The sequence below is a fragment of the Rhincodon typus genome, chromosome 3 (assembly GCF_021869965.1).
Source record: "Rhincodon typus isolate 14 chromosome 3, sRhiTyp1.1, whole genome shotgun sequence".
Classification (NCBI taxonomy): Eukaryota; Metazoa; Chordata; class Chondrichthyes; order Orectolobiformes; family Rhincodontidae; genus Rhincodon; species Rhincodon typus.
This window is the reverse complement of record NC_063334.1, coordinates 71,559,066-71,584,663: the sequence shown is the minus strand read 5'-3', so window position 1 is coordinate 71,584,663 and position 25,598 is coordinate 71,559,066. Positions and strand designations below refer to the sequence as shown.

At 39.1% G+C, this 25,598-nt stretch overlaps 1 protein-coding gene across 1 annotated transcript in view; it reads right to left on the bottom strand.

Moving 5' to 3' along the window:
• The window catches only part of LOC109920558 (coiled-coil domain-containing protein 112), a 55,568-nt gene that overhangs the window by 28,217 nt on the left and 1,753 nt on the right, over window positions 1–25,598 (bottom strand). The window contains exons 2-8 of the mRNA XM_048593634.1: window positions 23,311–23,400; window positions 21,253–21,328; window positions 19,657–20,041; window positions 18,707–19,123; window positions 18,283–18,378; window positions 12,646–12,764; window positions 6,835–7,083 (exon numbers count right to left, since the gene is read on the bottom strand). Coding sequence (XP_048449591.1) covers window positions 6,835–7,083; window positions 12,646–12,764; window positions 18,283–18,378; window positions 18,707–19,123; window positions 19,657–20,041; window positions 21,253–21,328; window positions 23,311–23,400 — 1,432 coding nt within the window. The remainder of the gene's footprint in view (window positions 1–6,834; window positions 7,084–12,645; window positions 12,765–18,282; window positions 18,379–18,706; window positions 19,124–19,656; window positions 20,042–21,252; window positions 21,329–23,310; window positions 23,401–25,598) is intronic.

Below are 25,598 nucleotides of genomic sequence, written 5' to 3'. Positions count from 1 at the left end.
GAAACGTTAACTCTGTTTTCTCCTTCACAGATGTTGCCAGACCTGCTGAGCTTTTCCAGCAACTTTGTTTTTGTAATTGATTTACAGCATCTGCAGTTCTTTTGGTTTTTATTTTGAATCAACTATCTCACTCTACATCTTGATAAAAAATTCTATCACATTATGGTCTCTCATCCCCAAGGGGTCTTGCGCAACTAGACTGGTAACAATTCCCTTCCCATTATGCAGTAGTCAGTCTAAGATGGCCTGCTCTCTAGTTGGTTTTCCACATATGGGAAGGTTTTGTTGACCAATATACAATCCAGGAATTCCTCCTCTACAGCATTGGGCAGATCAAATTAGCCACAATCTATGTGCACATTAAAATCACCCATGATCACCAATATTCTCTTATCACATGCATCTCTAATTTCCTGTTTAATGCCATTCCCGACATCATCACTGCAGCTTGGGAGTCTATATATGACACCCACAAATGTTTTCTGCCCTTCTGTATTACTCAACTCTACCCATACAGACTCCAAATTATCAGGGCTAATATCCTTTCTTACTACTGAGAGAATTTCCTCTTTAACCAGCAATACCACTTCTCCACCTTTTCCTTTTTGCCTGTCCTTCCTAAATACTGAATATCCTGGGACAATCAGTTCCCATCCGTGGTCACCCGGCAGCCATGTCCCCATAATCAAAATTATATTGTACCCGTTTATATCTACCTGCACAGTTTAGTCAATTTTTGTGCCACCTGAAAACTTCTTGATCATGGTCCCTGCATTTCATTCGAATCATTAATACATACCACAAAACACAAGGGACCTAGGACTGAGCCCTGTGGAACATCACTGGATGTAGCCTCTCAGATACAACAACACTCATCAAATAATCAACCTTCGGTTCCTGCCAGCAGGCCAATTTTGAATCCAGCTTACTACAATGTCTTGCATCCCAAAAGGACCTTTTTGTCTGCCACTTGAGGTCTTATCATTAGCCCCGCACAAATACATGTAGACTGTATCACATACACTACTCTCACCAATCCAATTAATTGAATTTTTTGAAAGTAATAAAGTTAGACACTACCCTTCCTGAAATCCACGCTGTCCTTGATTAGTCCGTGTCTTTTTAACTGACAGTTTATTCTGTATTTCAGAATCGATTTCAACGATTTGCCTATCCCAAAAGGTTAGGCTAAATAATTACAGGCCAGACAGCCTATGCCCTGCGCCATTTTTGCACAAAAGGTGCAATTATTCCCGTCCTCCAATCCCTTGGCACATAGTGAGGATCCACACTACAGTGAGAAGCGATTTGGAGGTATGTTTAAACAGTCAAAAACAAAAATTATAAGGGCTGGTGAAAAAGAAGCATTTAGAATTGTTAGCTTTAAAACTGTGTACAAAAGGAAAGAATTTATGCTAAATATTTATAAATGCTGGAGTGTGGCATTCAACTCTCAGCATTAGACTTTTGCAGTGCCTTAAAACAGGCCTAAAATCACAGAAGAGATTATTTGCCAGCGTTGAAGGACTTCAACTATGTGGATAGACTGCAGAAATCAAAATTGCTCTCCTCAGAGCTCAGGTTTAAGAGGAAATCTAACATAAGTTTTCAAAATTATGAATGGCTTTGCAGTGGAAATAAAGGGAAACTGCTTACAGTAGGAGAAAAGTGGGTAACCAGAGAACAAAGTTAGATGACTGACAAAAGAATCCAAGGTGACAGAATAAATAAACCTGTAATACATCATGTCGTTTGTAATATAAAATGCAGTCTCTGAAACAAAATAAAATCTGCCAACGTCAGCATTAAATGCATTCAATGACAGAGATTCCACAACCCTCCGGGGTAGAGAATTCCAAAGATGTACAACTGCTCAAGTGAAGAAATGTCTCATCTTGAATGATTGGGCTTTTATCCCAAGACTATGACTGTTTTGGATCCTCTGACCAGAGGGAATAATCTCCGAGTGTCTACCCTAAGAATCTTGTACACTTCAATGAAATCAGTTCTCATTCTTAACTCCATGTAATGCAGATTCAATTTACTCAACCTATCATAGGACCTATTCTTTATTTTTATACATAAAGAAAATATATGTCTTTTAATATCATGTATTTGAGATTTTGAACTAGTGGCACATGGCTTGGATGTGTCTTTGAAGGGGTTTTATTCATTAAAGTATTTGCAAGTATTTCTGTTGCCAATGAGAGAAAGACATCATGCACAGTACTGGGATTTTGTTTACATTGACAGAGCTTTAGGAGTGAACAGAATAAATAGTGATGAGTGGAGGCTTCAGTTCAAATATTCTGGAATTGTTTTTGGGCTTAAGGAAAACACCCATTGCTTGAAGAAAGGCTTTGGAGTGTAGCAGTTTGCAGAAGTGTTGGCTGAAGCTGAGGTAAAAAAGACACCTGCTCCTAAACTGTTAAGAACTAGGTTATCTTAGTCTAAGGAGTTTAGTTTTAAAAGGTCCAGAAGCAATTTTTTTTTATTCAGTCCCAAGATTAGGAAGTCACTACCTGGGCAGGTATATACTGCCTATCCCTTATTGCACAAAGGGCAGTTATGGGTCTGGAGTCACATGTAGGCCAGACCAGGTAAGGACAGCAGTTTCCATCCCTAAAAGACAATAAAAATCTGGGAATTAAGAATCTAATGATGACCATGGCAATTGACCAGTCAATTTTACCATTACAATTGTCAGAAAAACCCATCTGGTTCAGAGAAGCAATTTCTCCTTGTCTCAGTTTTAAATCTGCTTACCCCATTGCCTAAAACTATGGCTGTATATCTCAATTAGAACTCCTCTCATCCGAGAGTACAACCTCAAACTGCTCAATTTCTCCTCACAGGAAAAGTCTTTCATCTCAGGAACTAATCTAGTGAACATTATCTGAACTGCCTTCAATGCAATTATATTCCTCCTCAAGTAAGGGGACCAAAACTATATGCAAAACTCGAAGTGCACTCTCACCAATACTTTGTACCATTATGACAAAGCTTCCCTGATTTTGTACTTCATTTCTTTCGGAATAAATGGCAAAATTCCATTTGTCCTCCCCTCCTTATTACTTGCTCTATCTGCATACTGGTTTTCTGTAATTCATACACAAAGACATCCGGATTCCTCTGCAGGAAGAATTTTGAAGTTTCTATCCATTTAGATAAGTTATCTTTCTATTCTTCTGACCAAAGTGGATAACCTTACTTATCCACGTTAAACTCTAATGCCAAATTTTGGTCTATTAACCTAACCTACTTATAAGGTTCTTATTTCTTTATTGTAACTAACTGTCACACCTACTTTAGCATCATCTGCAAATTTGGCTACAGTAATCCTATCCCTGCATCCGAGTCATGAACATAGATTGTAAATAGTTGGAACCCAAGGACTGAACTTTGTGGCAAACCAGCATGCCAACCAGAAAGAGATACACCAATGCCGACTCGTTGCTTTTTGTTGGTTAGTAACTCCTCTATCCAAGCTAACATTTTACCCCTAACCACGTCATCTTACCTTACGCATTAGCCTTTTGTGCAGAAACTGATCAAATGTTTCCATGTAGTCTGGATATACTACATCTACAGGACCCCGTTATCTACTTTGCTTGTTACATTTTCGAAGAACTCCAGTGAATTAGTCAAAAACGATTTAGCTTAGATGAAATCATGCTGACTCTGACATACTGCAATTTGACTTTCCAAATGGTCTTGTTGCTACCTCCTTAATAATGGATTCCAACAATTTTCCAACAACAGACGCTAAACCACTGGTCTACAGTTTCTAATTTCTGCCTCCCTCCTTTTCTGACTAAGAGCATTATATTAGCATTTTTCCAAAGCACCGGAACCTACCCTCAGGAATATTGGAATATTATAACCAATGGATCCATCATCTCTGCTGACACTTTAAGGCCCTAGGACGTAGGCCATCAGGTCTTGAGAACTTGCCTGCTTTTAATCCCAGTAGGTTGCTCAGTACATTTTCCTAGTGATGGCAATTATTTTAAGTGCCTCCTTTTCTCTAATCTCTGCTTTTATTATTTGGATGGGGTTTCAGTGTCTTTTACCATGAAAACTGAGGCAAAGTATTGATTTACTGTCTACGACATTTCACGTTCCCCATTTTTAACTCCCCCAGTTTCATCTTCCAAGGATTCAACATTCATTTTAGCAACTCTCTTCCTTTTTAAATATTCATTGAAGCTTTTGCTATCCATCTTGATATTCTGCACGAGTCTTTCACAATTAACTTTTGTTCTTTTTATTACTTTTTAAAGTAACCTTTTGTTGGTCTTTAAAAGCTTTGAATCCTCCAGACAGTCACTACCCTTTGCAATATGGCACGCGTTAGTTTTTGCCCTCATGCTCTCTTTAATGTCCATGCTTAGCCATGGATGCTTTTCCTCTTTTTAAGAACTTTCTTCCTCACTGGAATATATTTTAGTCAAAGGAACTGAAATATCTCCTTCAATGTTTGCCACTGTTCATCAACTGTTTTCCTTTTCAGTCTTTCTGCCCTGTCCACTGAGGCAGAATCTGTCCTAATGCAAATGTAATTATCTTTAACTCCGGAACACTAATATGGGACTTCAATTTCTCTTCCTCAAACTGTATTTGAAATTTCAGCATGTTATTATCACTCTTCCCTAGGAGGATCTTTTACTACAAGATCATTAATTAACCCTATCTCGTTACACAATACTAAATACAAAAGAAAATGCTCCCTGGTTGGTTCCCCAACATATTGTTTCTTACAGCAATCTCTAATAGACTATGAACTCTCCAAGGTTAACATTGCCATTAACATTAATCCAGTCTATATGCCTATCACCCATGATTATTGTCACAGCAATACCTGGTTTATACCATGTCTTGGACTACAACTTGCACGAGGGGGTTCTTTCCTTTACTGTTTTCTAAAATTCATTCACGGTGTGAGTGTGTCACTGTCTAGGTAGCATGTATTGCCCATCCCTAATTGTCTAGAGGGCAGTGAAAAGTCAATCACATTGCTGTGGGGTTGGAGTCACATGTAGGCCACACCAGGAAAGGATGGCAGTTTCCTACCCTAAGGGACATTAGTGAACCAGAAAGGTTTTTCCAACAAATCAATAGATTCATGGTTATCATTAGATGCGTAATTCCAGATATTTGTTGAATTCAAATTCCACTATCTGCCATACTTTGCCCAGTTTGATCCTACATCTTGATCCTACCTCACGTCTCATGTAAACGAATGAAAGCTTCAGAAGGAAAACATGAAAAGCAGCATTCTGATCAACACAAACCACCTCAGTAGATTCTGTGGAAATAAAAGTGAACTGCTTTCCCAGTTTGCCCTCCATCCATGTTTTTGTTTCCTGTCTACACACCTTTGTCTATGACAGAGTTTATAATGCAGTTAGAGTTTAACCGATAGGATTATATGCTAACGATTTATAATTGTTTACATGAAGCTAGAGTCCATTTATATGTAAAGGCAATTTTTGTCAGGTATAGAAATCTAGTTCATGCTTTGTCCACCTGGGTTTGAAAAAAATCAGGCAAATTGCAGAATTTTTTGTACTTCTATAAAATCTTCAAATTTTGTGACTGAATTTAGCAGGGCTTGATTTCCATAGTACCATCCCAATGAGTCTTAACAACGCTTCTAATACAAGTTTTTTCTTTAAAATGTGGAGACCAAAATGTGCACGGTACTCCAGACATGGTGTCATCAAAATCCTCCCCAGTTGTATTACAACTTCATTATACTGTACTTTTACTTGCAGGACGTTCTTTGTAATAAAGGACAAGTCCTTTCTCTTCATGTTTACTGCACTGATCGCTTTCTCGCACTTTGTAATAAAGACAAAATGCCATTTAGCTTAATTGCTTGCCATACCTTCATGGTTACTTTGTGTACTTCGTAAATGTTGACAGAGTGCAAGTTTCACACTTTTGAAAACGATCTGCTGGTAAACATTCAACACCAGTAGTTTCCTTTGGTTTTGTTACAACATTCTAATAAAGCTCTTCTGCACCCCAACAATCTTTATAAAATTGCTTTATAAATATTTGGCATAATTTCCTCACTTTTATATGTGAAAGTGCTTTATGAACTGAAAGGCATTGCCAGGAAGAGCAACTGAAAACAGATTCAGTGAGCATAAAGAAATAAATTGGATAAATTCTTAAAGGGAAACATTTACAGGAATGCGCAGAAACAGCAGGGGTGTGATGAACACGGGGACAAAGGGTCGCGTTCTGTACTGTATACTGCGTCACAAAATTCCCTCATGGTGATTCATAAAAACCTGAAGTACCGACGCAAGTGTGTACCACTCTATTTAAGTAGTTCTAATGACAAAGTTAATGATTTAGGGGTGTCCCAGGAGTGACGTACAAACCAGGGCTTGCACGGGTAATTACAACACATCTCAAAACTGTGCAACAACCTCACCGAGCAGTCAAGGCCTTCGAGAAAATAAGCACCATAAATCACCTTTCATGGTGAAGTTATGTTTGACGAAAGACGCCGCCTCTTCCCGTGCTTCACAACTTGTAAATTACGAGAAACAACCCAATGCGTTCCCATACACAATGCAGTTTCCAGTTATCATCTCCATCGCCCCACCCAACATGCAACCTCTGATAGCTGCCGGCTCCAGTTGAAGACCCTGCTCCTACCCCAGGAGTAGCGGAGAGGATGTTGCCCCCTACCCGGGAAGGGTCCCCCGGAAAGGGCTGATGGGTCGGGCCGAGCTTACAGACCCCTCTGCAGAGGCCCATCCGACCCCGTTTCGCTTCACCCGATCCTCCCTCACCCGATTCGGAGCCGACCCTTACCTGCTGGTCTCCAGTGAGCAGTACCTCTCGGGTAAGATCTTTAGACATCGCTCGAAGAAGCAGATATGCCGATCCTTCAGGAACTCCAGATGCTCACAAGGCGCCGTCTCCTCGGCCATGTTGGATCGCCATGGACACGCCCCGCCCCCCGACTCTCCGCAAGCCGAACATGCTCCGCCTCCGGCCCACTGCAGCCAATCAGAAACCAACAACTCCCGCGCGCATGCGTCCCGCTCCGGGTCTCTCTCACTGTGAAGAACAGATCTCACGTAAAACTCATTTCAGAAATAGCGGATGTACCCCCATGACGTGAAGGCAAGCCTTTACATCCTGCAACAATTTACATCTGGTTGGTTAAATACGAATAGTTACAAAGTTTTAAAACAGCGTCACGTTTATCCCTGTCGAGCGAAATTACGTACTTTGAAAGGTGCAAAGGTTCAAACAAACCTCAACAGTTTCGACAAAAAAAAGTATGATAATATCTTCCTGTTCCCTCCGAATTGCCCATTATTTGAACAAATTTTGGAATCTATAAGCTGTTCTTCAATAACTTCAACCAACGTTAGGTTGCGTTAAGGCAATAGCGAAATTAACACACGGCACTTCAAGCTTGTCTCGTTCTAATGGGACAAAGCCTTTAGCTTCAAAACCGTCCCAACGTGTTTTAGTTATAATCCCTACGCTGAAGACTTACATTGAGGCAGCGTTTTTAACAATTGAGTTGGGTATGGAATGCACTGCCTAGGAGTGAGAATCCAGGTTCAATTGAGACATTCAACATGGTATTAGATCGTTATTTAAACAGAAACAACGTGCAGCGTCAAAGGGCAGGAGAATGGCACCAAGTAATCATGATCAAAGAGCTAGTGAAGACACACAGGACCAAATGTCCTCCTCTTGCGTAGTTATATGATTCTGTGCTTCACAAGTACTGAAAAATGTGGATAGGTCACAATAACAAGTCAGCCATTTGGCTCACTGAGCCTGGTCTGCCATCCTGCAAAAGCACGATGGCTTTGATTATGCCATAACATCACTTTGCTGCTTCTGTCCCATAATCCCCACAACTCATAGGTTAATTAACCTATCCTGGATACTTCCGCCAGTTTGATTCATCCAAATCATTTTTTAAAAAATCTCCCATGATAAGAAAGGTAATACAATAAACATTAATTGCAATAATTATATTACAGCGTGCCTACTTGTCAGGGGGCTTACATACCACTCCGACAAGCGACTTATTTGCTTTACTATATCTCCACAAGAATGGGTTCTGCATTTTGATTCTGAAACTGTTATTTTTCACTATTGTACTCATACTGTCCTTTAGAAACTGAATCACTCCACCTCCTTTTACTTTTTTTTTCCTGATCTGTCAAATACGCTTGAACATCTAGGTCCCAGTCCTGGTCAACTTCATGACATACTCATGTATATAAGCAATTTTTCTAATCAACCTATTCAGAGATGTTTTTACACATCTCTGGAGCAGGTGACATTTGAACCCGGGTCTCCCAGTCCAGGGGTAAGGACACTACCACTGCTCCACTAGAGCCCCTCCTCACCTATTTATATTGGTGCAATTAATTTATGCATCATTACACTGCATAATGCAGATAAAGAACCTTTACTACATTCTTTTTAAACTAATTTTAACTATTGTTTGCTGATACATTATTGTTTGTGCACACTATCCCTTTCCTTTACACATCATTACCTGCGTTGCTAATCTGCATGACTGACTCATCCCCTCTCAAAATTTCCAAATCGCCACTCATGAACGCTTCCCTCCACCCACTATTTTAAACTCACTCTACAGCCCTAGTTATACAATCCGTCAGTCCACGGGTCCCAGCGCAATTCAGCTGAAGACTACTAACAGTCCTCTTTCTCCAGGTGCTGGTGCTGAGTTCCATGAATGAAATAACATTTCACCCATAGCAATGAGTCTTCCATTCAACTGATTTTATTTACCCTATGCCAATATGTTCAGGTATTAATCCAGAGATTATTACCTTTGTATTCATGTGTTTAATTTAGCCCCTAGCTGTTCATACTTCAGTATGAAACTCCTTAGTTGTTGGTACCCATATGGACTGTGACAACTGTATACATCCCCTCTCCAAATTCCACTCCAGCCTTGAGAAAAAGCTCTCAATCCTGGAACTTGGCAATCTTCAGAACCAGACTTGCAGCTGCAGTGACCAGTATTTATTCCCATAACTATACTGTCACTGATACAATTATTTTACTTTTTACTCCACCCTATTTCACTTGAATGGCTCCCTGCCACACAGTGTTTTGTGGGCAGTTTGGCCATCTACCCTGCAGCCCTAAAGTGTTGTCCACAAAAATTGTAGGAAACTTAAACCAGTGAACAACTACAAGTGCTGAAGTTCCTGCATTGCTATATCTAGATTCCCATACCTGTCTTCCTCACGTCCCCGAGTACAGACCGAGCTAAGAGGTGTGAATATCTTCCCAAATTTTGCAAAGCTCAAACTTCAGTTCATCAACTTGGAGCTGAAGTTCCTTAAACTGAAGAGACTCACTAGAGATCTGGCTGCCTTTGGGAGTCTCACGAGTCTTCATGCGAGACAGCTGGAACATATTAACTATTCTGCCATCTTATCTATAAGATACCTAATTAGGTTGCATTCAGAAACACTAAAGTTTTATTGATAGCTATACCAAGCAGTTTAACTAGTTTAGCCATACATGTAATGTAATAACAGTACCGATTTTAACTACTGCCCATGTTTTAGAGGACTAACATTTTAACAATTCAATCACTTACTTGTTCTGTTAAAACTTTGGATACTCACCAGCTTGAGGCTGAAGTAGAAAGCAAAACACATGGGATCCAGGGGAGCTAGCCAATAAGATGCAAAATTGGCTTGAAGGGAGGGGACAACAGGTGGTGGTAGAGGGTTGCTTTTCACATTGGAGGTCTGTGACCAGTGGTATGCCACAAGGGTTGGTGCTGGGTCTACTGCTTGGATGTGAATATAGGAGGTATGGTTACTAAGTTTGTGGATTACAAAAAAAAGGTGGCGTGGTGGACAGTGAAGGTGGTGACCTCAGAGACAACAGGACCTTGATCAGATGGAGTTTAATTTAGATAAATGCGAGGTGTTGCATTTTGGTAAGGCAAACCAAGGCAGCACGTACACAATTAATGATAGGACTCTGGAGAGCGTTGCCCAACCAGCAGACCTAGTGGTGCAGGTGCATAGTTGTTTTGAAAGTGGAGTTGCAGGTCGACAGGGTGGTAAAGGAGGCTTTTGGCACACTTGTCTTCATTGATCAGAACTTTTAAGTATAGGAGTTAGGACAGCATACTGTGGCTGTACAGGACATTGGTATGGCCACTTTTGGAATACTGCATGCAATTCTGGTCACTCTTCTATAGACGGATTTCATTAAACTTGTGAGGGTTCAGAAAAGATTTACAAGCATACTGCTGGGACTGGAGGGTTTGAGTTGTAGGGAGAGGCCGAATAGGATGGGGCTATTTTCCCAGAGTGTCAGAGGCCGAGGGGTGACCTTATCCTGGTTTATAAAATCGTGAGGGGCATGGATAGGGTGAATAGCTAAGGTCTTTTTCTTAGAGTGGGGGAGTTCAAAACTGGACAGCAGTTTAAGGCGAGAGCGAAAAGATTTAAAACAAATCTGAGAGATAACCTTTTCATGCAGAGGGTGGTGCTACCACAGGAAGTGGAGGAGGCGGGTACAATTACAACATTTAAAATGCATCTGGATGGGTATATGAATAGGTAGGGTTGAGAGAGATAGGGGCTAAATACTGGCACATGGGACTAAGTCAGACTGGGATGACTGGTTGACGTGGACAGGTTGGACGGAAGGGTCTGTTTCCGTGCTGTATGACTGATTATCTTATCCAGTCCCAATACCTTGTCAGCTTTAGGTGACAATTATCTAGTCAAGGTTTCTTCCTTATTAATTTTGAACCCTTCTAGGGACGGAGTTTCCTCCTCTGCTACCATGGACTGGGCAGCAACATCTTTTGTAAAGTCAGATGCAAAGTATTCATTTAACACTTCTGCCATACCACTGTTCCATGTGTAAATCCCCTCTTTTAGTTGCTGCTCAGTCCTTGTCCTCCTTTAACCATACTCTGACTGTTTAAATGTCCAAGATGACTTTGAGATTTCCCTTTGTTAGCTGCTAGTCTTTTCTCATTCTTTGCTTCTCGAATCTTGCCCCTATCTCCCCCCACCCCCAACAAACTTTGAGTATTACTGTTGGTTCTCAAGCCTCAAAGTTTGAAAACTTACGTTGAATTTTTATCAAGCTCCTCTTCTGAGGAAAACAAACCCAACTTCCACTACATATCCATATAACAGATGTTCCTAAATCCAAATAATTCTTGTGAATGTTTTGTATATCCTGTCAAAAGCCTTCACATCCTTCCTAAAATTTAGTTATCAGAATTGGATACAATAATTCAGTTGATGCTACAGCACTGTCTTATGTTGTTTCCTTATTTAGAAAGCTGAAGATGCACTTTTTAAGTTTTCACCTTGCCCTGCCATCTTCAATTATTGGTGCCTATATAAACTCAGGTATCTTTATTTCTGTTGCACCCACTTTTACAATTGTACCCTTCAGTTTATGTTGTCTCCCTTTATCCCCCTCCCAAAATACATCACTTCTGGATTCTCCGCCAAGATTCTGCCCAATTTGTCAGCATGTCCATGTCCTCTTGCAGCTTATCACTATCCTCCTCACAGTTCACAAGTTGAAAATACTGTCATCTAAAAATGCTAAAATTATGCCCTGTACCCCCAGCTCCATTATTGTTGTAGTTCAAGAAGGAATTAGAGGAACAGCGTTGTAGGACTAAATTAAGTTAGAGGTAGAAACCGCAATGCTGCAAATGGGTTCATAAATAGATTAAAATTTTAATTGGATCAATAGCTATCACAGCTCAAGGTAAGGGTGACAAATGAGCAAATTAACGCCAACTTTGCTGTTTTATTATCGTATATCTCTGCCAAGTCACCTCAGAATTTCCACTCTTCTCTCATATCAACTGTTGGTCATTTACAATATGTACATTTATAGAATTTACGTTTATTTTTCATTCTAACCAGTGTCATAATGTTGTCCTCAGGATATTTTTGTGCTTGAGTGATATGATGTTATTCTTTACCAGCAGTGGTACCATACCCTCATTTCCCTTTATATTAACTCAAACTGTAATAACCTGGAATATTAAATTCCCACTACTGTCTAAACCCAAGAAATTGGATCTGAAGAAGGCTCACTGAACTCAATGTTAATGTTTTCTCTCCACAGATGCTGCCAGACCAGCTGAGTCTCTCCAGCACTTTGTTTTTGTCTGTCCAAACCCTAGCTTGCATTATCATGCTGTTCCAGTTACTAATATTTCTAACTCTCCTTCAAATTCTACGTTGATTGCTTTGCGCATTCACATTTATCTCATTTCCTTTTTTTCCCCCAAATCATTAACACTTATTCCCTTTCCTAATTTTTAGAAATATATTTTTGCCATTTTACAACTTTAACTAACTCAACCATTTAATTATTTTTAAAGTTTGTCATAATTTATTTAATAATAGACAATATATACTTCTACTAATCAGTAGAATTCTTCAATATTCATGGAATAATATTGTTATATCCCTTGCCTCCAAGATGGAATAGCCCTGAAAAATAACAGGAAATAAAATGGTTATACATGGAGACAAAGCAAAGCAAAGCAAATTTAAGTGTGTTTATCTTTTTAATATTAAGAGATTTGTTCTCATGATAATCACTTACCGATGGGGAAGAAACAGCATAGGACCACCACCATTCTGTCCCATCTCTTTTGTGTGTTCCTCCCAACCTTTGGTGGGTTTTAGTAGTCTTGATGGATCTCGTTGTATCTGAGCATCAATCTGAATGGAAAAGACAGAAATAATTCAGAAGCAGTTGTCTTCCCCTCTCCAAAAGGTGACCATTGACATTAAGCTACGGCTTTATTGACACTTAACTTGAGTGTAAGTAATCTAAATGGCTATGTTTGTGAATGAAGCTGAGCAGTAGCAAATCTAAGCTTGTCATCATGATGATGATCCTCAGTAGTAACTGAAAACAAAAACAATCTAATAAAAACCAAGAGAACTGCAGATGCTGTAAAATCAGGAACAAAAACAAAGTTGCTGGAAAAGCTCAGCAGGTCTGGCAGCATCTGTGGAGGAGAAAACAGAGTTAACATTTTGGGTCTGGTGACCCTTCCTCAGAACTGATGGTGGCTGGGAAAACGTCAGTTTATATGCAGAAAATAGGGAGGTGGGTGGGGTAGGGAGTAAACGCTAGGATAGAGCCCAAAGAGAGAGAAAGACAGTTGGACAGACAGAGGAGTTGCTAACGATCAGGCTGGGAGGGTGAGTAGTTGTTAATGGGGACTGTTAGTGACTAACAACAGGGGGTGTGTAGTGGCAGGCTATGCGGTAACAAGGCCTGGTGTGTGGGGTGAGGGGCTGGGACATGGGAGAGTTTAGGCCCTAAAATTATTGAACTCAATATTGAGTCCACCCACAACTCTTTCTCCGATACATCGATGATATCATCGGTGCTGCTTCCCTCTCTCGTCTAGAATTGGAAAACTTCGTCAATTTCGCCTCCAATTTCCACCCTGCCCTCACTTTCACCTGGTCTATCTCTGACTCCTCCCTTCCTCAACGTTTCTGTTTCCATTTCTGGGGATAGACTGGCCACTAATATTCATTACAAACTCACTGACTCTCACAGCTACCTGGATTATACATCCTCACACCCCACTTCCTGTAAAGACTCCATCCCATTCTCAGTTCCTCAGAGTCCGTCTCTTACGTTCAGATGAGACCAACTTCGACAAGGGAGCATCCGAAACGTCCACATTCTTCCTCAGCTGAGGATTCCCCAGCTGTTGTCGACAGGGCCCTCAATCGGGTCTGACCCATCTCCCGCACTTTTGCCCTCACCCCTTCTCTTCCCTCCCGCAACAGTGATAGGGTTCCTCTTATCCTCACCTACCATCCCACCAGTATCCACATCCAGAAGATCATCCGACGCCATTGCTGCCACCTCCAGCAAGATGCCACCACCAGACACCTATTCCCCTCCCCTCCCTTGTCTGCCTTCCGCAGGGACCATTCCCTCCGGGACACCCTGGTCCACACTTCCTTCACCCCCAACACCTCCCCACAGCCCTACGGCACCTTCCCCTGTAACCGGCGAAGGTGCAACACCTGCGCATTTACCTCCTCCCTCCCCAGAATCCAAGGACCCAAACATACCTTCCAGGTGAAGCAACACTTCACCTGCACTTCCAAGAATCTAGTCTACTGCATTTGCTGCTCACAATGTGGTCTCCTCTACATTGGGGAAACGAAGCGTAGACTTGGCGACCGCTTTGCAGAACATCTAGGTTCTGCTCACAAAAAAGACCCTGAACTACATGTTGCCTGCCACTTCAATGCACCACCCTGCTCCCTGGCCAACATCTCTGTCTCCGGCTTGCTACAGTGTTCCAGTGAAGCTCAACGCAAGCTGGAGGAACAACACCTCATTTTCCGCTTGGGGACCCTACAGCCCTCCGGACTCAATATTGAGTTCAATAATTTTAGGGCCTAAACTCTCCCATGTCCCAGCCCTCACCCCACACACCAGGCCTTGTTACCACATAGCCTGCCACTACACACCCCCTGTTGTTAGTCACTAACAGTCCCCATTAACAACTACTCACCCTCCCAGCTTGATCGTTAGCAACTCATCTGTCTGTCCAACTGTCTTTCTCTCTCTTTGGGCTCTATCCTATCGTTTACTCCCTACCCCACCCACCTCCCTATTTTCTGCATATAAACTGACATTTTCCCAGCCACCATCAGTTCTGAGGAAGGGTCACCAGACCCAAAACGTTAACTCTTTTTTCTCCTCCACAGATGCTGCCAGACCTGCTGAGCTTTTCCAGCAATTTTGTTTTTCAGGAACAAAAACAAACAAACAAACAAACTAATATTACCCCTCCTGAATATCAATTCACTCAGGACGCATGGTTGAACCTAAGGCTATCCTTAGCTTGTATGGGACAACACCACATTAAGATTCATTTTGTCAGAGGCTCAATGACACTTTATTTTTATACAAGATTATGTTCAAAAACCAGCTGAATGGGTATTTTGTTGAGCAAAACAAGGAGCGGATGCCATCAACTTTATAAATTTCCCCAATCCAAATTCAAGAAGAAATAGTTTCCTAGTGCACTATTTAGGAGGATTTTCAGGGAGTTACATGGTATCAGGATAAAGTAGATGGATTTCAGAATTCTGTTCATTTGGGAAAACAGACATTCACCTTCATTTTGTTCACCAGCTCAAATTTAACTTCAAGCCAATTCTCTCCATGTAACCACAGCTACCACTTCCATAAAGGTGAAGTTGCCATAGTCCCAGAGCCCAATAGGACTGCTCTTTCACACTAGAGCAACAACTAGTGGCGGTTTAACCTGCGGATTACCATGCTTTGGGGAGGGGAAGAGGTTGAGAAAGAGAGTCCTTCATCATAACCTCAGCTGGTGCGGAAATTTAATGCGTGCTGTTGGCATCACTCTGCGGTGCAAACCAACCATCCAGCCAACTGAGCAAACTGATTCATACTCCCCCTGCTCTGGTTTCCTCCCACGGTCCAAAGATGTGCAGGCTAGGTGGATTGGCCACGCTAAGTTGCCCATAGTGTCTGGGGATGTGTAGGTTAGGTGGATTAGGCAAAGGGAAATGCAGGGTTACCAGGATAATGGTGGGATGCTCTTTGGAGTGTCAGTGTGGACTTGTTAGGCCTAATGGCCTGTTTCCACACTATAGGGATTCTATGAATATGGCAGCATTCAAGAAATACAACAGCCATCGAGATCAAATCCTGCCAATTTAAGTTTTTTAATAACTACTGAAGATTTTTTCCGTTAATTTAATGTGAATATGACTTCCAGGACGCTGATTACTAAACCCACCACCAAAATGGGGATTTATAGCAGATCTTTATGCCTTTGAACTAAATAGCTTGATAGAGGCAGTTTAAAATTATATGGTTGTGGATTCATATAAATGGCAGACCAGGTGATAATGGCAGGTTTAATTCCCTAAAAGGCACTAGGCAATCAGGGGAGCTTCTATGATAATTGTTGATAGTTTCATGGACATCATAACTGAGGTTAGCTTTAAATACCAGATTTAGTAATTGAATTTAAACTGCATCAATGAACATGGTGAAATCTGAACTGCTGTTGCCAGTCTTGGCCTCTGGATTACTAGACCAGCGATATTACCTCAAAGATGATAATTTATATGTGATTTACTCATATTTCCTGCTGAGTAAATGTAAATTGCACAACGTTCTCATGATATTGTTTACGATATTATTTAAAAAGAACCCCTGGGACAGACAAGAGGTGCAGGGAAAATTCCACTTTCCTTGATCCGCTTGTTATGCGTATCATATGCTAAAGCAAGTAAAGCAAATAGGATTAATAAAATATTAGAACCCTCACAGCTGTGACATCTACCACAAAATTAGAGGAAGATATTAAACTTAAATTAGGGAAATTATGACAGCATGAGGCACAAATTAGCTGAGATGGATTGGGAAAGTAGATTTACAGGCATGATATTACAAAGGCAATTAACAGTCTTTAAATAAATATTACATGGTTTTCAAGTTCTGTACAATCCTTCAAAGAGCAAAAACTTTGTAAGGTCAGTTAACCATGGCTAGCAAAGGAAGTTCAGGATTACATAAGATTAAAAGAGGCCTGTAATGTTGCCAGAAATCGCAGTAAAAATGAGGATTGGGAGCTTTTTAGAATATAGCAAAGGAGGCCCAAGAAACTGAAAGAACAAGGACAATAGAACATGAATGGAATCTAGCAATAAAAATGGACTGTATAGCTATATAAAAAGAAAACATTTAGATAAAACAAAATTTGGGTCCTTTACAGGCAAAGTCAGAAAAATTTATTATCGGGGATAGAGAAATGGTAGAGAATCTCAATGCTAACTTGAGATCTATTTTCACTGAGGAAGACACAAGAAATCTCCCAGAACTTGAGATCCATGTAGCTAGGGAGAATTAAGACCTAAAGAAAATTAGTAAATGATTGTACTGGAGAATTTAATTGGGTTGAAAGTTGATAATTCCCCAGGACCTGACATACCAGAGTGTTGAAGGAGGTGGCTATATAGATAGTCAATGGACTGACGATCATCTTCCAAATTCTATAGATTCTAATTAACTTGAATAAGTTAGCTTGTAAGTGATTTGATTATCTGAATATTCCAAAAATATGTTGTATTATCTAACGATAGTGATTGATTTGCCTTGTACCAAGTGATCACAGATACCAACTAATGTGCAGTCGAGAAAGCAGATTGTTGAAATGTTTTAGAAAGAGGTTTGACATAAATCAAGGGGGATTAAAATGTTACACTAGATTTTAGTGAAAATACATCAGGACCACTGCAGCTAAATTTAGTCTGCGCAATGAGAAATATGCAATTTCACTGGAAAGCAATCAAATTGAAGCTGTGGGCATCAAAGGAACACAAAAAGGTTAGTCAACAGATTTTAGTAAGAGTTGCAGAATTTTCAGTCAGTTGACGGAACTGACAGCCAATGTAAATTTCAAAAAAGGTCAGACATTTAGAAATAGATGAACTTCTGCCAGAAATTAGACTCCAATACTGTTAGCTCTAAAATTGCAGTATGAAAGTTAATGGCAAGGTATGCAACAAGTCAATTAGATGGATAGATAGTGTTCGGCACAAATCGTTACGAGAGTTTCTAATGCTATGTTTCTTTCATTATAGGATTTCCAACATGTACTGCTGCTTAATGTTTAACCAACTATTCATCCTTCTTCCACTTAAGCACTTTAAATACCGACTACTTGTAATATTATTCATCACTTTACAAGCTAATTAAACTTGCAAGTACTATCCACAGAAACATAGACATTGCCAAGCTGAAACTGTGTGGAGATTCACTACCACATGGTTAACGCTTGCAATGGCTCGAATCTGGGCAACTACAATTAGAGATAATTCTCTGTCTTAAAGTTCATACCTTCAAAACTAAATTTTTAAAAAAGTATTGAACTTGAACATTCAAAACTAGATCAGGCTTTTAAGAGCCAATAGTGACTGTTCTTTACTGGAAGAACCAAAACAGCAGACATCCATGAGAATGCATTTTGATTACTAGCTACAAATATACCCGAGTGCAGATAGTTTTACCTTATTCACCAGCCTGTTAATAAGTAGCAGTCTAAACCACCTGAAGCACTGTCCTTTAGAAAAGTTCACATTAACAAGTGGAGTTAAATCAGTGTTTTCCAACCAGCATGAGTTTTTAAACTCATATTAAACTCAGTATTTGCCAAACCTTCTCTTTAAGCTTGGCCAACCTCTTCTCTCGCTCATCCTCCTTCTCTTGCTTCATTCGTTTTTCTGCTAATTTGCTTTCCAACTTTTGAAAATCCTGTATGGTATGAAAAAAAGTCTTCAGCAATTGCAATATGATTACCCTTACTGTTACCTTCATGTAGAAATTGCAAGTGGAAGCACCATGTAATTAAATGCATGACTATAAAATGTAAGAACATAGAACATAGAACAGTACAGCACAGTACAGGAGGTGACATACTTTAAGATTACACCTTAAAGCTTTTCTTTAAAATGCAACATTTTTTATTAAACACCAAGAAAATACAAGGAGCATTCTTACATATTTAACTATTAAGAAATGAACTAGAAGAAATTTTCTCATTTAGCAATTTCATGTACAAATTACTTTATACAAGACCCACCCGCTGTTGAAATCTGCAGATTTCTCTCGCCACAAGCCACTGCCTTTCTTCTCTTTCAGCTTCCTCTCTCATTTGTGCTTCCAGTCGTAGAAACTCTTCTTTCTCCTTCTTTTGTTCAGCAGAATCTTTGAGCATTCTTTTAATTTCAAGCCGTCTTTGATTTTCCTTCCTTTGTATTTTCATTTTCTCTGCCTCTTCTTTCATTTGTTGTTCTTTCTCGAGAGCAAGTTCCAGTTCTTTCTCTTTCTTCCACAACTGCAACTGAGCTTCTCGCTCTTTTCTCTCCTTCTCAAGCCTAAGCTGTTTTGCTTTTTCTCTTGCTCGGTGTTCTGCATCGGTCTTCTCTTCCGCTTCTGCTTGCATCCTCAGGAGCTTCATTTTCTCATGTTGCTTCTTTGTTTTCCATTTCTGAATAGCCTGCAAGGTAAATTCATCAGAGATTCTTATCAACTGTTATGACATTGAATCAGTACCTGAACAAACAGACAAACTTTGAAGATTTAGGGGTTAATTCTATGACATCAAATAATTTAATCTCAAAATGCTAGGATCTGCACATAAGCACTACAGTACTGACTCTCCGATTTTGAGTTTCTGCAGAAACAATTCATCACCATGTTTCTTAATGGAAATTGAGAGTGTGAACCTAAAGAATATTCTCATTTATTGAAGCTCTACTTGCTACACTCCTGAATTGTATAGGATGTAATCATAAATTTTATTCATTGTATTTACTTACAAAATCAAGCGATAACAATATATAAAAATCATTTTGCAATTGATTAGGAATTATAGCGATTTCTACAGAAATGCAACATGTTCTAACATGTAGTAAATTTAACGAGGAAGAATAATGTAGATTGCTGGTGAAACAAAAACATCATACTCCTAAGTTACATCATACCCAGTACTTTAAAATATTTTAAACAAATATTTCCTCAAATTCCTACCTCCTTCTGCCTCTCTTCTAGGAAGAGAAACTTTTGATACCATTGCACATGTTGCATTATATCCTCACGGGTCCTCCCAACCAAATGTTGCAGAGCTTCCTCAATGAATGATGCTTTTCCTTTATGTTTTGTCCAGACTTTGAGAAAGTCCTGATGATCAAAATCATCCCAACCACCTTGGCGTCCAGTCTGCTGAAGGAACTTATCAAATTCCGTAATTTCAACTAACACATTCTCTGGACCAGAGTTAGTGGATATTCCTTTTGCTACAATGGACTTGACTATCACTGCTTCTGTTGGAATCTGGGCCCACACTTCCATTTTTTTTTCCACAGCCGAAATTTCCTGAGTAGTAGTTTTTTCTTCCTTCAGAAGTTCTTCATACCTTTATTAAAAATGAATGGAAACACAATTATATTTTCAAAGGTGCTCTCTGGTACAAATCTAATGATGCAGGTTAAAAAAAAAGGGTACGTACAACTACAAAATGTTTTTATATGGTTTGCATACCCTCAGCCTGAATCCATTCCCGATTGATAAATCTAACCTTATTCTAGACAAAATTCAACTAATTCAAATGTTCTGGTGTATCATGTCATCACAGATCCCTTTATAATTCTAGTGCTGCCAGGTCATGTATCTTAAAGTGAAAGAAACCAGATTCTCTGATATCCTGCTATGTGCTATGAAATTCACTCTTGAGCAAATGCTACAAGGAAACAGACTGGAAAGAGAGGATAATAGTGCTTATTCTAATTTTTCATAAAATATAAAGAATAGATTCACATGCTGTTATTTCCCTGCTAACTGAAATTTATTGAATATCTAAGTTTATATTCCAACAGATAGTTTAATGCACTAGAAGCACCATGTATTAACATCATACCCACTAACATCATGCATGTGAAAGGTAGCGGATGCCAATGCAAATTTCTTTAGCAGTATTCCATTAAACTGCCCCAGCAGAGAATGAAGGTATTAAAACAGTGGTGAAATGGAGCATGTGGGGGAATTCAAATTTCCTCCAAGGTAAACCTTTCATGACTCAGTAACAGGGAGGATGACAGTTGAGATGGTCCCTTTATCATTTCAAATTGCTCCCAGCTTGACATTTCAAATTACTAACATATTTAATCATAACTTTATAAATTGTTCTCTAGTAACAACCTAAATTTATCATTTCTAATTCTGCCATTGACTGTTTTGCTTATCTTCGTTGAATTATGGCAATGACAATAAAGGGTTCAGATAGTTAATTTCTGCTACAGCCACTCTTCCCTAAACTCTGAAATCATAATAAGTGTTAAAGTGGCACCAAAGCTCAGTGTAACACAGAATTCATTTTTATGCTCGTAAATTTAAATTTGTTCTGCACAGATGTTGAAAAATAAGTTCACAGATTGGAAATGTGTATCGTGATTAATAACAAATTTGCAGTCAATTCAAGTTTGAAACCTCAGCTTTAAAGATTCAGTTTTAATTTTCATTGCTTTGGAATTTTACTTCACTTTTTCAGCCATAGCATTAACACACATAATTCAACTCAAAGGTCTGAATTGTCATGGTGCCGAGAAGTGCAGATATACAAGAACTTACATCTGCCTTTGTTCTTCTTTAAAGGTACTGATTGCATTTTCAACCTCTTCCATGATTTCTTTCAACTTTTCTACAACTAAGAGCATCACATTTATTAATACATTAGTAAATATATGTTGGCAAATGCCATTATTCTCATTACTGTATAAATCAAATAATTGTAAGTGATTCATTTAAACCTTTTCAAACAAATAAGCATTAGAGGAAATAATCCATTTCAACTGCTATGAAATCAGTAATATTAAAATGAAACTGACCATCTTCAAATCAGAAAGGGATAAAATGAAGATTCATCACAAGGTCACTATCACTCACCACCTAAAAGCTACAAAGCAAGTTTGTGGACCATAATAACAGAATAATTAAATCTTAAATTTCACAGAACTTCGTAGTCAAATGTGACATACATTAGTTAGAAATTCAGGTTTACCAGAGATAATAAATTGGTTTCAGAAGTATCAGTCACTCAGTGAAGCAGTTTGAGGTTTAGACATTTATAGCAGTTGATTTTATATTGGTATGCAACAGCGTATTTCCACTGTGATATGGCTTATTAATTTTACACACAATTAATTCTTCAAGTTCATTGTCAGCAGACAATGTGAACATTTAGCAAAATGAAGATGGATACAGACTGTTGAATTGCTTTACTTCACATCACAAAAAGTTGTTCAAGTCAGTCGGTTGTTTCTCAAATTTAAGTAGTTGTCCCTCTGAAATCCGGTCCAGAGATCAGAGGATCCCTTTCCCCTGGATGCTCCTGACCTCATCCGAGCCTGCTGTTCAGGGCCCACCCAATCTTGCAACATTTCTACTGCCAAAAACATGACTACCCTTTTTTCACAGATAGATCAACATAATAATAAGGTTTTTGATTACTGAGAAAAGTTAACAAATTACTTATTCTTTGATGCCTGAAGAATCCAACATTTATCAAGGTTTGCTAAACACCTAGGAGAAAAATATTCAATGTATTTTCTTTTCATGAAAGAAATATCAAAAGTAATTAAGAATTTAACTTCAAGGGAGGGAGGTTATGTTGGAACTATATAAAATGTTGGTTTGGCCACACCTGGAGTACTGGGCATAGTTCTGGTTAACACATTATAGGAACGATGTGATTTCACTGGAGAAGGTGCAGAAAGCGAGATTTAGCAGGTTGCTGCCTGGATCTGGAGGGCCTGAGCTATAAAGGAAAGATTGCATATGCTAGGGTTGTTTTCTGCAGAGTAGCGAAGGTTGAGGGGATAAGATTAAGAAGGGTCATGGATGGGGTGGATAGAAAAGCATTTTTCCATTAGTACAGAGGTCAATAAAAGGACGATATAGATTTAAAGTAAGAGGTAGAACATTAAGAGTGGAGTTGAGAAATCTTTGCCCCAGAGAATGTTAAGATTTTGGAACTCATTGCTTGATTGAGTCAGAAACTCAAATCATTTGAACAACATTTAGATATTCACTCCAGGGCTATGAGCTAAGAACTAGAAAGTGGGGATTAGTGTAGTCAGACTTTTGTTAATTGATCCAGGTACGGGCCAGATGGCCACCTTTTGTGCTGCTATTGTTTAAAAGTCTTTCTGTAGAAATGACCAAAATGATCCTGCAATGTTACAGCATTGCAAAAGCCAAACTTGGGTGAAACCTCCTAAAAAGATAGAAATCTGAATTAACATTCAAACTTCCCAGTTCTCATGATGAGATGAAGTACTGGATAGAAGCAGGACACTATCGTTCGAGCTAATTTGGTAGTTTACAACAGAAGTGCAATTCTTACTGAGAATGAAACAAAGAAAGAAATTATCACTACCAAAACAGCACTAATGTCAGTTGATCCTGGTCAGTTGTCCAGAATGTTGCAACACTTTCTCATTAAAGAAGTGGCAGCAGAAAATAAAACTTGGCTAAACTGGTCCATGCCAGTATTTGTATTCTATAGAAACATCCAAACATTCTCCTTGTACTAAGGACTTAGAATTTCTGCATAGCTTTTGATAGTACGTTATATAGTACATCACAATCATTGATACACGTACATTTTTGTTTGCATGTCGTACATACATTCTGGAGTGGGCTTAACATCCATAAGCTGGCTCTGGAATCTCTTCACATTGTGACGTATTTTTGCAAGTTGCTGTTGAACCTTCATATCTGTTATAAGAAATATTAAAACAAAGAAATTATGAATTAAACGTACAACATTTTGGAAAGCACCTTTAATGTAGTAAAGTATCTCAAAGGCACTTCAGAGGAAATGTTAAAAAGCAAAATTTGAAACAACGCCAGATATTGGAAAGCAGGAAAGCTTAAATCCAAAGCCCTCAGTCTCAGAAGAGAGGTTCCACCTGACAAGGTATAAAAATATAGTAGTAATAAGCAAAGAACTATACGGAATGCAAAATGCATTTTTAATTTGCTCTGGTGAGAAAGCGCGGAGAAGGGTCAGGGAGGATTAGAGGGGTCAGGAATGTAGGGGGGAGAGTTTCTTTATTCATTCATGGGATGTGGGTGTTACTGGCTAGGCCAGCATTTATTGTCCATCCCTAATTGCCCAGAGGGCAGTTAAGAGTCAACCACATTACTGTGGATCTGGAGTCACATGTAGACCAGACCAGGTAAGGACAGCAGTTTCCTTCCCTGAAGGATATTAGTGAACCAGATGGGTTTTTGCAACAATTGACAATGGATTCATGGTCATCATTAGATTCTTAATTCCAGATATTTATTGAATTCATATTCCACCATTTGCTGTGGCGGGATTCATTATCTGGGTTTCTGGATTAACCATCCAGCGATAATACCACTTGGCCAAAACCTCCCCTGCAGAGTGCAGGGAGAGGGGCAGAGCCCTCCACTCCTGACCTTTCCCTCCCAAACCCACTTTTCTCTCCTCCCCCCTCCACCTGTCCCAGTCCTATACGCCATGCCTTTTTTGTAACACCATGGTCAATTAGAGTCAACCTTCTGTCCTAATGCATGAATTGAGATAGTTTGAAATTTGATATTTTTCATTTGTCTCGATGATTAAAAGACAAAAACTTTAACATTCCTTTTCTTCAGTAATATTCAAAAATGTGTTCTCTTCTTTATTACATTGGGGAAAAAACAAAGGTTGCTATGACAGCAAAAAGAAAATTGAGAGTTACAAGCAAAATATCCCCAAAAATTCATGAATTTTTACTTTCTGTTTTCCTGTTGTTTGTTAGTTTCAGCTCCAATTCTTCAAGGGTGCTGTATTCAGCTCTAAACTCATTCCTTTTGTTGAAAAGTTGAGCATTCTTGCCTTTTTCAAAATTAGCTTTTTGGGATTGGGAAAAAAAAAAAAAAAATCAAAAGTGTTTAAAATTCAAATACATTATTTGCAAAGATTTCCTACTAAAGTAACCAATGACAGACATGACTGTCAGTTTTCAAACAGCTAAATTTATTTATTCTGCAGTTATAATCAATTTGATAATCTCCATATGCAATGTAAGAAGGATATTATCACGGTCTGAAATGTTAACTGTTTTTCTCCCCAAATGTTGCTTGACCTGCTGTTCTATTGGTACATTAATTGTAAAAGGTTTGAATGCAAGTGCAGCAAGTGATTGCGCAAGTTAGTAGGAAGTAATCAATTGGTGGGAAATTGAAACAACAATTACAAGATTATACTTCAGTTAAACAGCGTGTTGATGTATTCACATCTGGAGCACAGTGTACAGTACTGGTTTCCCTATTTAACGGAGCAGAGAAGAGAAGGAGAGATGAGGACACCAAGACAGTGAGCATTACCAAGAACAGGCAAGGAAAGTCAGGTAGTCAGCATCATTGAAAATGAGGCGGCAAGGTGAGAATCTCAAAACAGGCAATCTGAGAGCTGGATTCATTACAGTTGACTGGAATTAGTTTTTGCTGTCATAGAAACGAGCTAGCTGTTGGTGGGTCTCTGATAAGTGGTTAAGGTCTATTCTATTTTTAGATCTTAACATAGATCAGACAATTGATACAATTACAATTAACAGATAATGACGAAAAGGTTAATCAGGAGGAAGAATTTAGAGTATCAGAGATAGCCAGGAATGTAAAAACTGAAAGCAAAAGTTTCAACAGGACTTTAAAACAAAAAGCAAGTTGGTGCTTCTATAAAAATGAGCAAGAGATTATTTAAATATATAAAAAGCAAGAGGCAAAATTAACATAGGTCTCTTAGAGAATGAGGTTAGGGAAATAATATTGTGGAACCTGAAGATGGCACAGAACAGATACTTTATCAGTCTTCATGGTAGACATTAACTGCGCTCCAAAACTATAAAATAATCAAGGAACTAAAGGTTAAAATTGAATCAGAGATAGTAGGAACTGCAGAT